At 44.3% G+C, this 14,688-nt stretch overlaps 1 protein-coding gene across 12 annotated transcripts in view; it reads left to right on the top strand.

The window, feature by feature from the left end:
- Positions 1-587: 587 nt before the first annotated feature.
- Positions 588-14,688, top strand: part of pard3bb (par-3 family cell polarity regulator beta b) — a 119,164-nt gene continuing 105,063 nt past the window's right edge. For 4 of the 12 annotated variants that reach the window (XM_057035270.1, XM_057035252.1, XM_057035242.1 and 1 more), the window contains exons 1-3: positions 589-847; positions 1,545-1,769; positions 7,615-7,716. In XM_057035270.1, the coding sequence (XP_056891250.1) occupies positions 626-847; positions 1,545-1,769; positions 7,615-7,716 (549 nt within the window). In that variant the 5' untranslated portion in view covers positions 589-625. Of the gene's footprint in view, positions 970-1,544; positions 1,770-7,614; positions 7,717-14,688 lie in introns of all 12 variants that reach the window. The other 8 variants (XM_057035261.1, XM_057035233.1, XM_057035297.1 and 5 more) reach the window with 6 other exon arrangements.

Raw genomic sequence — 14,688 nt, 5'->3', positions numbered from 1 at the left:
CCTGTTAAAATCTATCTTTTAGTTTCTGCATAATTCTGCTAATGTTGCAAAAAAAGTAGCTAACCCCCTTATCGAAGTAACAAATCAGTCAGAACTAGTTTGTGTTTCATTATTCACAGAAAAGGACAAAATCTACCAAACCAGCAAGAAAACTAATGGCTTTTTGACGTATTTGGCCTCTCAATAGAATTTAGTTGGCACTACAATTTCTTGTAAAATATTAAGAATAGGAATATCAATATTTTAATTAGAGTGGAATAGATTATACGCTATAACGCGCTGTATTTACGTTTGATTACCACTTTAAATGACCAATGTTTAATGAGTTTTGCGTGAATGACGTCACGGAATGATGACGTAATAAACCTTCACGTTCCCGTCTGTTATCTGTTAATGGGAGGTTTCGCTCATAAACACTGGTCAAATAAACGAGTCTTTAAATAATAACGCCCAGTATTTTGTGACATCCTCTTTAACAATAGAAGTACATTTACTTTCTGGATTGTTTTCATTCGCTGCAACCGTATTTACCGGGAATTTCAACAACACAAACAACAACAACACAACAACAACATGAAATGGGCTTTGTTCCAGATTGTTTTTATTACATTCGCCGTCACTCTGAATGAGGATCGATGCATTTGTGATCGATAAATCCTCAACAATGCAGCACTTTCCCTTTAAGAAAGTGACAGTAGCGGAGGATCTGGTCAGGAACTGGCCAGCAGCGGACCGCAGTGGAGGAATCCCAAAACTTTTCCAACACAGCCCCGCGGTGCCCTCATTGTTTCCCGTCTTCTCCGGACCGTCCACGGACGTGGACCCAGCCGGCCCGTCGCCTTTGCCCGTGAGTGTGTCAGATGAAGTGGATGCTGTCCGCCGCTCGGGAGAAGAAAAGTTTCGAGGGGGAAAACTTGCGGAGTGATGCCCGAGCGACTGCATCCCTCCCTCCAAAGTTCAGCTAGTAAGGTGGCTAACGTTAGCTAGCGCTAACCCCTGGACAAAAGTTCGGTTCCCATCCCAGAACCTGTAGCAGCGGGCCAGCTCATGTAGCGGGGGGAAGTGGGAGTTTCGAGCGCTCGTTACCAACTAATCATCCCTGTTTTGCGGCTGCAGCCTCATGCTAACCTTCCCAGTTTTAGCCAGCTGGAGCTAGCTGACAGGAGGCTAGCCTCTGACAACAGAGTTGGTCCGATTAAGTTCATGCTAACTCTCACATGACATAATCCACCTCTCATGTAACGAGATAATGACGACCTTGTGATGTTCTTAGCCTTGGCACATGGTTGTGCACGGATTAATTAAAACAGCCAGCACTTGAGGGGATGCTGCTCGGAGAGATGCAGTTAGGAAGGAAGCATCGGAGCTGCCTAATTCACACCCAGCGAGCTGGCACACATCACATTTCTGCTACACTGTACTTGACATTTGGCAGACTTTAAACATCTGACTGTCCCGCTGAGGAGCAAACCTCTGATTCATGTTGACAAACCTCTGCTGCCCTGACATTACTCCCAATCTTGCTTTTTTCTGCCCTTCTAAAGCACCCGTCTGGTGTCGTCCCTCTGTTTTGGAACCCTTCTGCAGCCCGGCAGTATTTTGTTCAGGCGTCTCACGGGACCAGCATTTTGGATGAAGTGGATCACGGCGCAATGAAGGTGACGGTGACGTTTGGGCAGACGGGCGTGGTGGTGCCCTGCAAGGACGGGTGGACGGTGCGGGAGCTCATCCAGCAAGCCACGCAGAGATACAGAAAGCTCCTGGAGCAGGTGAGCTCTGACGCCACGCTCCGTCCTTCACGGTTGCCACGGGCGATCCGTGGAAAGGACGTTCCACCCAACACGTGCATTTTGATGTTTGAATTCGGTTCCGACGAGATCTACCGCTTCGACATGTTGGAACGCTGACGCGAAGGTTCCAGTTTATGTTGCGCTACTTACGTTCCTCAATTGGAAAATTCTGGCAGAAAATTCCGAGCAGGAGTGTCTCATTGTCGTTTCCCCCCCAAGTGTGACCAAGAACGGGGACAAAAGCATGGAAAAATGTCATTTTGGTTCTTCCCCGGCCAGTTTGACCTTTGAGTTTTTAGCGAGCGCCATTATTCATCCGTCAAAAGTAGTTTTCTAATAACGTGCGGAGGTTCTTCTGAATTCCCCGCAGACTCAGAAAAGAGGCAAGATGAATCTGTATGAACCAGCACTTTCATAACATTTGAGGTTCCCCCTGAAGTCATGAAAGAATAATCTGAAGCGCCGTCATTTTTCCAGCATGAAAGGGGCATGTGCTCTTCACATCCGAAAGGCTTGGGAAATTCGTCGCGGAGTCACGAAGGTCCGCTTCTCCATAATAGCCGAATGAAAAATTAAAGGCATATCTGATGTGGAGCGCGTCGGCGCCGACAGGAGCGGATGTGAGCCGTCGCCGCTCGAGTCGCGAGTGTGAAATGCAAATGAGGGCCTGGGGTGATTCCTGCACGACTGTTGTTGATTCCCAGAGCTTCTCTCTGGACGGGAGCCCCCCCCTGACCTCCATCAGAGCGCCACATCTCCTCTGACTGGCCTCATATTGGCTCCATTATTCAAAGAGTCCTGTGAGGAGACGGCTTTAGCCGGGATTGAAGACGTGAAGCTGTGTTCGTGAAGGCGGATGATCCCGGGGGAGGGGGGGGGGGCTCGTTGGCCCCCGTGACACCACTCTGAACATTTGTTTAGATGAAGACAGGCGTCCTGCTGTTCATTTAAATAAGGTGTGAGGTTCTGGGGGCCGTATTTCCAGCCTCCTTTGTGGTTCTTGCTGGATTCCACATCTTTACCCACGTGTAGCTTTTGCCACACTGAAAGGTCAGGAGGTCAGAGTGGCCTGGAGTGTCTGGGTGTTGCTGACTGAGACGCGATGTTATGGTGGTAATTGTTACTGTCTTGGATGTTGACAGAGTGAGCTCTGGCTCTATCTCAAAAATGCCCCCCCCCCTCCATGAATGAAATCGTTGTGAAGCAGCTTTAAATATTTGCCTTCTTCTCTCACTTCTGTTGTTGACCTTCATGTTCGCTCTACCCCCCCCCCCCCCTTCTCTCTGGGATTTTGACAGTCTGTTGCTGCCTTTCATCACTTGTCGCCCCCCCCTCTCTGTCTCTGTTTGTTTGCTCTCTTGCCGTCCCTCCATCACCCGGTAACAGTAAGTAGGGGTGTAGTTCCAGTTGTTAACGTGGTTCCGGGTTTGAAGGCTGTCGTTTGTCTTAGCTGCAGGCCAGTCCACCCTAATCCGGCAGGGAAACTCTGGATTCATTTACTCCAATATCTCTCTCTAACTTCCGTTTCCTCCCTGTTATCTTTTTAAAAATGCTTTTTCATATGTTTCCTATTGGAATCATTTGAACCTATTTTTAACTCGCCTCACCAAGTCTTAATTCTATAGGATCTTAATTTACTTGCTTTGCTCTGATGTGAGTCATGTGCTGTCTGATACTGAGCAACTTTTTCCTACTTTTTCTCAAATTTCCCTCAAATAAACCACTCGACCATTCCTGAATCTGTCCATCGATTTGCCAGTAAGCTAACAACAGGCAGCTTCTTGTTCCACTGAAAGGGAGTTAGACTACTATAGCAGCCGTTTGCACATATTTGGTTGTTATTTGGGCTCTAAATAAATGCTCGCTCTGTTTTGTTACTCCTGCAGGTAAAGCTGGAGAGATTTCTTTTTAAGACTGTTTAATTCACGTGTTTGTTGGGTAACACACTCATGGAGGAATCTGGATCTGGGTTAGCTTCATAATTTGGATTTTCTATGGACCCTGTTGTGTTTCCCCACCCGACTTTAGTCTAGAGATGATTTAAAAGCACTGTACTGATATTTATCTGATGGTTCAGATGCTTCTGTGATGTTTAGATACCTGAATGCTGCTTGACAGGTTAAACTTCATCACGGTTCACTGACCTCCAGCACCGACAGCTTCTGGCCCTGCCTCCTACTGTAACCTGATGTTAGAATTCATTGAAATCACTGACATGTCATTCCGCCGTCGCCCTGCCAACCACTTCATTCAGTTATCTACACAAGGACCTGCCATTGTTTGAATGTTGGAGACTACAATGAAAAAAAGTATGGAGAGCGAATGATGCTAAGAAGAAACAGCTGACACAGCAGGGAGAAGAGGATACCACCTGCTGAAATAGCAGTTAGGGAGGAAAATTAGCTTCCTATTGGGGAGTCTTCACCTCTAATTACTGTTACTGGCAGTGTTGGCGTGTGTTCATGGCCGCCGACACATACACAGCAATCCTATTTGATGAATCATGTCGCTAGAATTAAAACACTAAAGAGACTGTCCAGATATCATTGAAAGTTTTGGAAACAGCCATTGAAAGTCTTTGCATTTTGCAGTCTGTGGGAGTGTGTATAAGCGTCCTCGCCAGGATAGATTTGAAGGTGGGCTGAAGGTTTGCTGGCGTCGTGGGCGTGTGCCGCGGTCGCCTCATTAGGGAGGGTAAGGAATGCTGATGAGGCGTGGCCAAACAAACTGATAAAGCTGGAAACCGTGGCGGAGCGCACGCAGTTATTACTGTGAGGGAGGGAGGGAAGGAGGGAGGGACTGAGGAGCCTCCAACTCCTGCAGATAAACCACAGGAATGTGTGGCTCCAGCAGCCTGGTCCACTCATTTTATGTTGCTTTTCAATCCTCTGCTAGCTAGCTAGCTACAGTATAGCATACTGTAAAGACCCGTGTACGTTGGTCATACCACCTGTTGACAGTTTTAATGAGATTGAATTTATAATTACATGTATAAAACATGCATTTACCAAAAATACATGTTAATGTGATTGCAAAGAGGAATAGTGGACCCAATTAAAGGTCAAGAAGCAAAAAAAAAGGAAAAAATACCCTAATAGGACCATTTCTAATCTTAATTGCGTCTCGCTAATATGTTCTTTCCTTAAATACTTCAGTCCATCACCCAATTTAATTGCCCACAATTAAAAAAGATAGTGCGAGATTGTCAGGATTAACTTCCCTTATCTTGAGCTATGTAACTTTTTCAACACTTGCTTTAATTTGATGCAAAGGAAGGAACGAGGAAGGAAATGTCCGAGATGAGAACGTAGGAAGTGGTGTCGGTCCATGGAGACGCTTCCATGAGCATGGAAGTACACCAACCTTTGAAGTGACTGGCTCCATTTCCCCACAAGCAGATGCAGAAGTTTTTTAGGAAACACGCATCACATCCTGAGAGTCAGGAAAAATATCCGAGACAAATATCTGTAATAGCATCAGGATAAACACCATATTAAAAAGTGCTAATCTCCTCGATTTTAGGTTTAGATGAGTGTGTTTACAGTGCTTATCTTTCCTCCTCTGCTATCTGAGTGTCTGTCTAGGACTTTGAACTGCCAGACTGGGGGGCATAAAACTGGGAAAAAACATGTAATGTGTTAGTTATGCCCCCGCCTGGAAGATCAGATCAGCTGTACATTTCTTGTTCTTGATCTAAAACAACAGTTTGTCCTTGTTTTCCATCCACCCATCCATCATCCATCCATCCATCATCCATCCATCCATCATCCATCCATCCATCCATCCATCCATCATCCATCATCCATCATCCATCCATCCACCCATCCATAATCCATCCATCCATCCATCCATCATCCATCCATCCACCCATCCATAATCCATCCATCCATCCATCCATCCATCCACCCATCCATCCACCCATCCATCATCCATCCATCCATCCATCCATCCACCCATCCATATCCATCCATCCATCCATCCATCCATCCATCCATCCATCCATCCATCCATCCATCCATCCACCCGCCCATCCATCCATCCATCCACCCATCCATCATCCATCCATCCATCCATCCATCCATCCATCCACCATCCATCCATCCACCCACCCACCCATCCATCCATCCATCCATCCATCCATCCATCCAATCCATCCATCCACCACCCATCCATCCACCATCCATCCATCCATCCATCCATCCATCCATCCATCCATCCATCCATCCACCACCCATCCATCCATCCATCCATCCATCCATCCATCCATCCATCCATCCATCTGCTCCAGTGTTTGACCCTGCAGGGGCAGGATGAAAATAAATCCAACTAACTGAGGTAAAATTCCAAAATACAAATTACAACAAAAAAACCTTTTAAATTCACACTGAGGTGTATTTCCCCCCCCCCCCCCCCCCACAAAATAAGAAATATGCTGAGGACAGAAATGAGTTTGTAAGGATTTAACAAATGGCTGGAGGTGAACTTTCATTCAAATAGATTATGCCGGATGACAAATAGTTTCAGCACTAATGAAGTAGAGCAGCAAAAAAAAGGTAAAAGCATAGATTTATGACAACACAGGTTAAACACACCGCCCCCTGCGAGCCTATTGAACATTAAAACTGCCCACTCGCCTCCCCAGGGCCTTTGCAAGCTTTATGTTTATGACCTGTCAGGTTCCTTGTTATAATATGACAAACTGCTAATTTGTTTAGAAGCGCGCTCCTTCCAAAGTGGGATATGAACTGATAGAAGAAGTGGAGCCTGTGAACCGCTCTGCGGATTAGCAGAGGCCTCGCGGCGCTCGCGGTCACACCGCCGCGGCGGCGGCTTTCCTCACATTAACGATGTCTCTTTTCTTAAATTTAATGGTCTGCAGTCCTGACAAACGTGGGCGGACGCGTAAAGTTGCTCAAGACGTAAAGCTGCAGTGAGTCACCGTCTGCGTGGGGATGATGCGAGGAGGTCCAGGCTGCACACGAGTCGGACTGGTTGGGTCCTCGTTTAAAGCAGAAAGAAAAAGAGTGGGAGAAGTTTGGAAATGACGTGAAATCATTAAATAATTGAAGCTTTATTGCTGATTAAAGTCACGCGGAGATCTCTTTCTTCTGGTCAACTTGATTGAATTAAAACCTTTAGGTGCACTGAGGCAACAAGTGAGGAGGAAGTGTTCCAGTGCTTGAGTCCTAAGCCGTATCCATGGATACCGAACGCCTTGCTTTACTTTACCTGGAGTGATCCGAGGGAGCAGCATCCACTTTGTCTGAGTCCAACCTTTCCTGAAGCTGTTTGTGCGTGTCTGTGTGTGCACGCATGCGGATGTGTGTAATGTCTCAATATGTTGTCCGACACCCAGTTGAATGTAGTCAGCTGTCCAGCGTCGTCTCCCAGCCATTAATCACAGCCCAAACACAGAGCGGGGGGGGTGGGGGTGGGGGGGGGCGAACTGGAGCAGGAATCTGCCCAGGGCCTGCTGAAAAAGATGAGGAGGATACTGGGAAGAAAGAAGAGGGCCCAATTACTGAGGGATTTGGTCAATATTCAATGGAAGAGAAGCAGATTTGGCACCAATTCCTGTTGCATTTGTTTCCTTTACATTTTCTTGCTTATAATTAATGGAGATTATTTGAAGTCCTTCTCGTTTGATAAAGTCTCTGGTGAGGCGAAGCAGCTCCTGACCACAGATCAATGAATCCACATTTATTTCTGTATTTGCTACATATTTATGGGCCTTTTTAGGCCTGACCTGATGTGTTGGAACAGTATTCACGCAATCGTGTCCATATGAAGCTGCTCGGCTCACTGCTTGTGTCCTGTCTTTTAGGAAGGAAGTTTTCTGGTTCGGACTCACCATGTTGAATACTGCGATGGAGGGATTCTGGATCCAGACGACATACTGAGCGATCTGGTCGAGGACAAGGACAAGGTAAGATCCTTCTCAATTAGTGTAGTAGGGGAATTGACCGAAGGTATATGAAGCCTTATTTTATTGGATTTAATAAAAACGGACCAGTCTGCATATGGACCTCCGGGACTGTCAAACATCCAGCTGAGGAATCAGTAAATGGGACAAACATGCTGATCTCTTCCTTTCTCTCCACCCAAGAAAGGGGAAAAATCAGCCATCTGTATCCATTCACGTGGAAGATACCTTTCCAAGAATACATATTTTTATGTAAAATGAGTCAAGTGTGTGCATTTGTTTGAATGAACAATGTGTTTTCTGTGTGTGTGTGTGTTGGAATAATCGTCTCTAAGACACTCCTTTGGATAGAATTGCCACACAAGCAAAATTCAGGAGCTCCAGATCTTAAATGGCCTGTAGCATTAGGCTCTGCCATTAACTATTCACTTGTGGAGACTTTGCAAACTCCGTCCATGCATTCCCTGTTTTTCCATGCGCTCCCTCCCCTGAGGAATGGCTCATTTTTTTCATTTTTTTCCCTGGTATATTCCTCCTCTTTATCATTCCATACTGTCTCTGAAACTTCAGCATTATTAGAATGTGATGCATGGCCCCAGATCGGGGGCTTTTTGAAACATGACATAGAACCTATTTTTGACGGCTGCTTGGTGCACGTTTAAATGGTAAAACTGTATTTTACTGAGCTTGTCCTGTGATCAGCTGAATTTTTAATTCGGGTTACAGCTGAAAAAAAACCAAGAACCTGCTGGCTAGAAAATATAATGTACCGTATAGATGTCTGCACGTATGCCTTTGAGCATGAATAAATCCAGCAGGATGTGGTCGAGATTCTGTGAACTAATTAGGAACCAAGTTGCCGAAGTTGGCAATTTCTCTCTGTGCTACAAGAACCTTTGGGAAGAAGTGAAGGGAGAGATTTTGGCTTCTTTTTACAATAATAATCCTGCTTGGATTTTAACTTTCAAAGTTGAGCTTTTCTTGTTGCTGAAATGACTGTAGTTAAAAAAAAAAACTACAAAAAAACTATGATTCAATGATTCTGTCAAACGCGAACAGGAGGCGTATTTGTAGCGTTGCAGCCGCACATGCACACAAAAGCACGCTGATATCAGGAACTCCACATTTCAGAGCTGGACACGTTCATCCCACCAACACAATGAAATAAACTGCACAGAATGCAACATACACTTCTAAGCAGCAGAGGTTTCCAGAGAAGTGTGAAATATTCTGAAGTGGAGCGCTCACAACATCACTGAGCCGAGATTAAGAAACGGCCTAATCCCAGACGAGTGTTTTATTGTAGACCGACTCAAACTGAAGTCTGCTGTCGATAAGAGTCAAATAACATGTTCCAGAGTCGTGGCTGAGGGCCCCGACTGGTCCGGGGGAAAGGTGGGAAAGAGGAAAGAGGACAAGGTGAATGATGCCACAATCTAGTTCTTCAGACCTGCTCGATTCCTGCGAGAGTTTTTATAAATAGGTTAATACCGACGAGGTGCATTGTGAGCCGATCCAACTTTCCCAACACGCCTGAATAAGAGAAGCTGGTGCTCGTAACAGACGCAGCACCGTCAAACGTGCTAATTTGCCTCCCTGCCTGAGCGCTGCCTTTGTAAGTCATAATAGATATCCGCATTTGCCAGGCGTTGCAGTCGCTGATGCAAATGGGTGCGAGGGGCTCACAGAAATGTTCGCTTTAGCAATTGTAAGTGAAAAATGATAATGTCAGGCTGGTTTAGGTTATTTAGATGTGCGCACACGCAGACACAAGTGAGCGCGCATGGAAAGTAATTTGGCAGCGCTAATGTGCTCCATCGTTTACGGATTGATTGCTGACATCAGTGATTGTGCGCAGTCAAAAAAGTATTTATGATGGAGTTGAAAGATAATCGTCTGTGCATTCACTGTTGAAGATAGTTTCAGTTTAACTTTGGACAAGGCAATTAACTGTGAAGCTAATGGCTCCGTTTGGTGGAAAACACATTTTTCTTTTGTTTGCAGACTAGTCCAGCACTGCGAACGTGCCGCATCTTTCTGTTCCGTCTCTTAGCTTTAATATTAGCACATGTAGTGGATTTTCCAAAGTCTTTAACTCCCCCAAAGTTTTTTTTCTCCTCTTGTCCCAGTTTTTTGCAGCTCCTTTTCCCTGTCCTTCCTTTATTCTGAGGCTTTCTTATTAGCTTCACGCTGTCATGTAGCTGAAAAAGTGACTTAAAAGAGGCAATTATGAGTTGGAAAGGTTAGCACATATAATGACCCATAATCCTCTGCAGTTCTCAGTGCGCATCACGTGTGCATTAAACCGGTTTTCTATATGTGCTGAAAGTGGAAGAACACCAACCTTAGCTTATCTTTCTACAATTGCACTCGAAGCTTTTGCTTGGTTGTGGTGAATATGTGAGTTTATGAATGATATAGTCATTTTTAGACTTTTCTGTAGAAGTGCGATATATCTATGAATGAAAGGTATTTTTGTACCTTCGGAGGACATTACTGACAGCACTTGTTCACCTTTCGGTCAATTAGAATTTATGTCCCTGACTGCAGCTCAGTGCCAGAAGGCAAAGAAACAGTTTTGGTTCACTTGTTGGGGTTCTTACTTTCCTCGTCTTTATATTTTTATCCTCATCTTATCCCTTAAATGTTTTATCAGCGGTGTCTGACTTTGCGCCCCCGCTTATCTCTTTGGGAACTGACCCTTCAGACACTTTATGTAATAAAACATTTGGATATTTTAGGTGACCTGCACATTTACTTCTTCTACAGTTCCTTAGTTTACAGTTGGAGGATTTAAAGCACTAGTTAAAAAAAAACCTGTCTTTTTTTTGTCCAGCTTCTCCTCTTGTTGCAGGTTATCTTGATCGTATCAAATTGAGTTCAGATATATTTTCCTTCCAAATATCCACAAAGGTTAAGTGAATAAGAAAGACAGAACACACAAACACACAAATGAGGAATAATATTGACCTTCCACTAAAGAAAGCAGTGCTGCTGAATGTTTTCTTCTCCAGGTATTCAGCTGGGTGTGTTTAGATGTTTATATAAGTGTGTTACAATCAGGCTGGGATGTGGGAAAATGTGGGATTTTTTTATGGTACAAAGTTGTCAAATATGAAACTAGAACAGGACTGACACTGTTGCTTCTTCTTTGCAAAGTGTGTTTTTGCAGTTTTTATATCATATTTACTTCAGTGTTGTGGTTTGGTCCCTTTGAATACTTGATTTTACCAATAAATGCTGACTGTTGTGATCCCAAAAAAAACGAGGACTGAATAGAGACTAAAAACTACGATACCACCTTATAATGGTTTAATATGCGGCCAGACAAAATCATTTTATGATAATTCTACTTCATAAATTTGTGTATGCATGCATGCATGTTTTTTCAGTACCTTGTATGACCTCCTCAAGACCTTTGTAAGGGCACGAGAGCCATACAATCCTCTTTTTGTCCTCTGTGTGTGTGACTCAGACATCAGCCCTTTGTCATTTTCTTTATGTAGTGTGACATTTTTCATTATATGCTAATCATATGATGGACTTTTCATTGGTGGGTTGTCAGTGTGCGTGTGTGTGTGTGTGTGTGTGTGTGTGTGGGGGGGGGGGGGGGTGTGGGAGTAATTTTAGTCCTTGAGAAGGGTAGAACGACCATAAACCTTACCCCCTTTCACAGGCGGAGATATTAACAGACATACTGTGAAATATATCTGATGAGGCAGAAGCCTGATTGTTGAGTATCAGCTCACTAACACATATGTCATTTTTCACTGGCAGTCAACATAGTGTGTGTTACTGTGCGTGCACGTGCGTTCTTCTGCAAAGGTTATGAAGGTGTCGGGATAGTCGCACCTAGCATCCGCGCGTTTTACCTGCTGTTGTGTGAGTACTGACCCTCTTGTACTCATGATGGAGTGCACGTGTGTGCGTTGTATTTTGTGCAGTGATGATGTGTGCAACGATCTGGTATCTGTATCTCCTTGATTCCCACATCAACATGACACACACACAACCTTTAATATTCTACAGCCTCATCCGTGCCAGACGTGTGACGCTTTACACGTGCACGTGCAAATTGGTAACGCAGCCTGCTCCTCTGGCACATCTTGAAAAGGTTTGTAATGTTCCATTAGTTTGATTGCTTACAACTTGTCACACTTGATGGGTAGAAACAATAAAATGAGGTAGAGCGAAACTCTGAGAGGTCTTTTTTTATGTTCTAATTTAATGGTTCGATTTTAGTGTTGCTCATTTACGACACGCAACATGAGATTATGCCACTTGGACGCAAACTCATGCAGAAAAACTGCATGCTGCGTTACGTACATACAAATATACCTTTGCACGCACACACAAACACAATTCTTTAAAGCTGCTCTTGTGTATTGGTGAGTGTGTTTAGGATATTCTACAGTTGTACGTGCACACGCATATGAATAGGTCCTACTCATTCCTTGAAGGGTTGGATGAATGTTCATCATGTTAGCAAGACTGATGATATTAATTAATCAGTGCAGATTCGTTCATATCGCATCATGGACCTTGCTTTTGAGATAAAGTACATCGAATCGAATGGTGGAAGTTGCATATAGAAGATTGAGGAGTATAATCCTAATGGCATTTCAGCCATTAAAGCTTTCATCAACAGTTGCTGAAGAGTTGATCTATATGTACATGTAAAGTTGCCCTTCAGTCCTGGGACTCCACCCCTGGATGACCACCAATGATCTCCTTTTTGAGTGAATAAAGCTTAGATGTTGATCTGCTGCACTCACAGGTTGTAAAAGGTAGCTCACTGAGATTGACCGTAGAGAATTCCCTCTCTCACCTTCTCTTCATCTGACAGTGTTTATCTTCCACATTAGCATCTTTTCAGTGGTTATCCTCTTCACACTCACTGGTCTCTTCTCGCTTCGTGGTCTTTCCTGTAGTTTTTGCTCGTTCCACTTCTCTCTTTCATACATTTCATACATTCGGGCACAGCACAGCTTTTCTTATGCCGGGTCCGACTCTGAGTCCTCTCCCGGCGCCTAATGATCTGCTGCCTCGACCACCTCTTTTATCCTCTACTCACAGCGTTCTGCTTTCTTTCGCCGGTTCCCCTAATGATTCCAATCACTTTTCAGTCACACCTCAGTGTGATTGTGAGCGCGCGTGTGCGATCTGCTCATTTGTCAAAGGCACATCCAGACATGATCCAGACCTGATACATATGTTGACCCTTAGCCAGGAACCTGGGAGGTTAATTGAGCAATGGTGTTTGCGAGACAGAGATAGGTTGACAGGAAGGTGGATGAGACAGAAAACCAGTTACAGAGAGAGAGAGAGAGGGAGAGAGAGCATTAAGAGAGCAAGAATGAGATAGATTGGTGCAATTTATAAGGGCATATAAGAAGAGAGGCAGAGGAGTGCATGAGAGAAAGGGGTTAATTACTCAAGTGAATAAAATGAAAGAGAGTAGAAGGCTGGTAGTAAAAGGTTTGAGGAAAAGATGCTGAAATAAAGACAGATGGGAGGTTAATGGCAGTTCTGCGTGAGAGGGGCGTGAGGTGACATCACTGGGCTGCCTGTCAGCAGCATATGGAAGATTGATTTTAAGCTCCCGCGAAGGGGTTAACCGCCCGAGTGAAATGAAACAAAGGAGAGGCAGAGAGGGTGAAAGTGAAAGGGTTAATTACGAATATAATAAACGTCGGAGCCCGCAGTCGTTATGGAGCTGGGCTCTTAAATTAACGCTCTGCACCTGAGACCCTCGCAGAAATGATGAATACATATTACCGCGTGAAATTGTGCATGTGTGTGTTGCTAATTGTTATTGTTATGAAGTCCACCTCCTCATGGATTCATTTCCTGATGAATTATTCTAATGAAGTGCCTGAAAGCGGGTTTTTAGCAGGGGATAAACTAACGTAATATGTCGGCACCCAAGAACTGGGACCATGTTGGAGTCGGCCTCACACGAGGTGCATCAGTGTTGTTAACGAAGAAGCTCATTTTTAGAGGTGGCTGAAAGCAGCTTTGTATTTGGATTTTGCGTTTTATACCTGAAGAACAGTTTCATCTGTGAACGCAAACGTTTAGTCCAAATGTTCTGCCGGCAGTCTGTTGGTGTCGTTAGCCATTAGCCATTTGGCTCTGCTGCTCAGGGATCAGCCTGTACAGCTGGAAAATTAAACTGGAAATGATTGCAAAGAAGGTGTGGAGAAGATGATGTGAATTGTTTAACATCAGCTGGAGAGACAGGAGAGAGATGGTGGAGAACAAGGTGCACGTATGATTAGCAGGAGGAAAGGTTCACTCCAAGAAATCCAAATCTCTTTATAGAACTACAAACAACGACAGAAAAATATCAGCAGGGAATGAGTATGCTGGAAAAAGGGACAAATCAAAGCAAAACAGGAAGGAGAAACCATCAGATGGGAAATTAGCTGATATTTTGACAGCCTATACAGCCTCCATATAGACCTGCCAGTCTCTGACAGCTTAATTTGATGCTTGAACTAATGTCTTGAAAACCTGAGATCACGATCATATAAAGGCTTTAAAGGTACAGAATAAAAAAAAAAATCTGAAGCCTTTTTGGTGTAGTGTGTATTCTGAGGTTGTCCCTTTAGTACACAATCCTGGTGTGATTCATAGTTACATTAAAAGCATATGCACCCTGTTAGGAAGATTAATGTAATCACCCTGTGTTGGTTATGAGCTTTACTCTTCACCTCAATCACGCAAATGTTGGGAGGACCTCCTCTCACGTCAATCTTTTTGGGAGGAAAGCACTCTGCACTACACGTATGTTGGTGGCGGGTGAGATGGATGTGTGTTTCCATCACACACTCAAAGCCACCAACTGTTAGTGAGATTTACATACATTGACACAGTAATGTGCTGAGCTTTATATATGGTCAACCTGTCTCCAAATGTTGTGAGTGATAACATGCTCATTTAATTGGCTGACCCACGCATGCACACACACAC

This window comes from Takifugu flavidus, chromosome 1 (genome assembly GCF_003711565.1).
Source record: "Takifugu flavidus isolate HTHZ2018 chromosome 1, ASM371156v2, whole genome shotgun sequence".
Lineage (NCBI taxonomy): Eukaryota > Metazoa > Chordata > Actinopteri > Tetraodontiformes > Tetraodontidae > Takifugu > Takifugu flavidus.
Note: the sequence above shows the minus strand (reverse complement) of the source record. Positions and strands in the feature narration are given on the sequence as shown.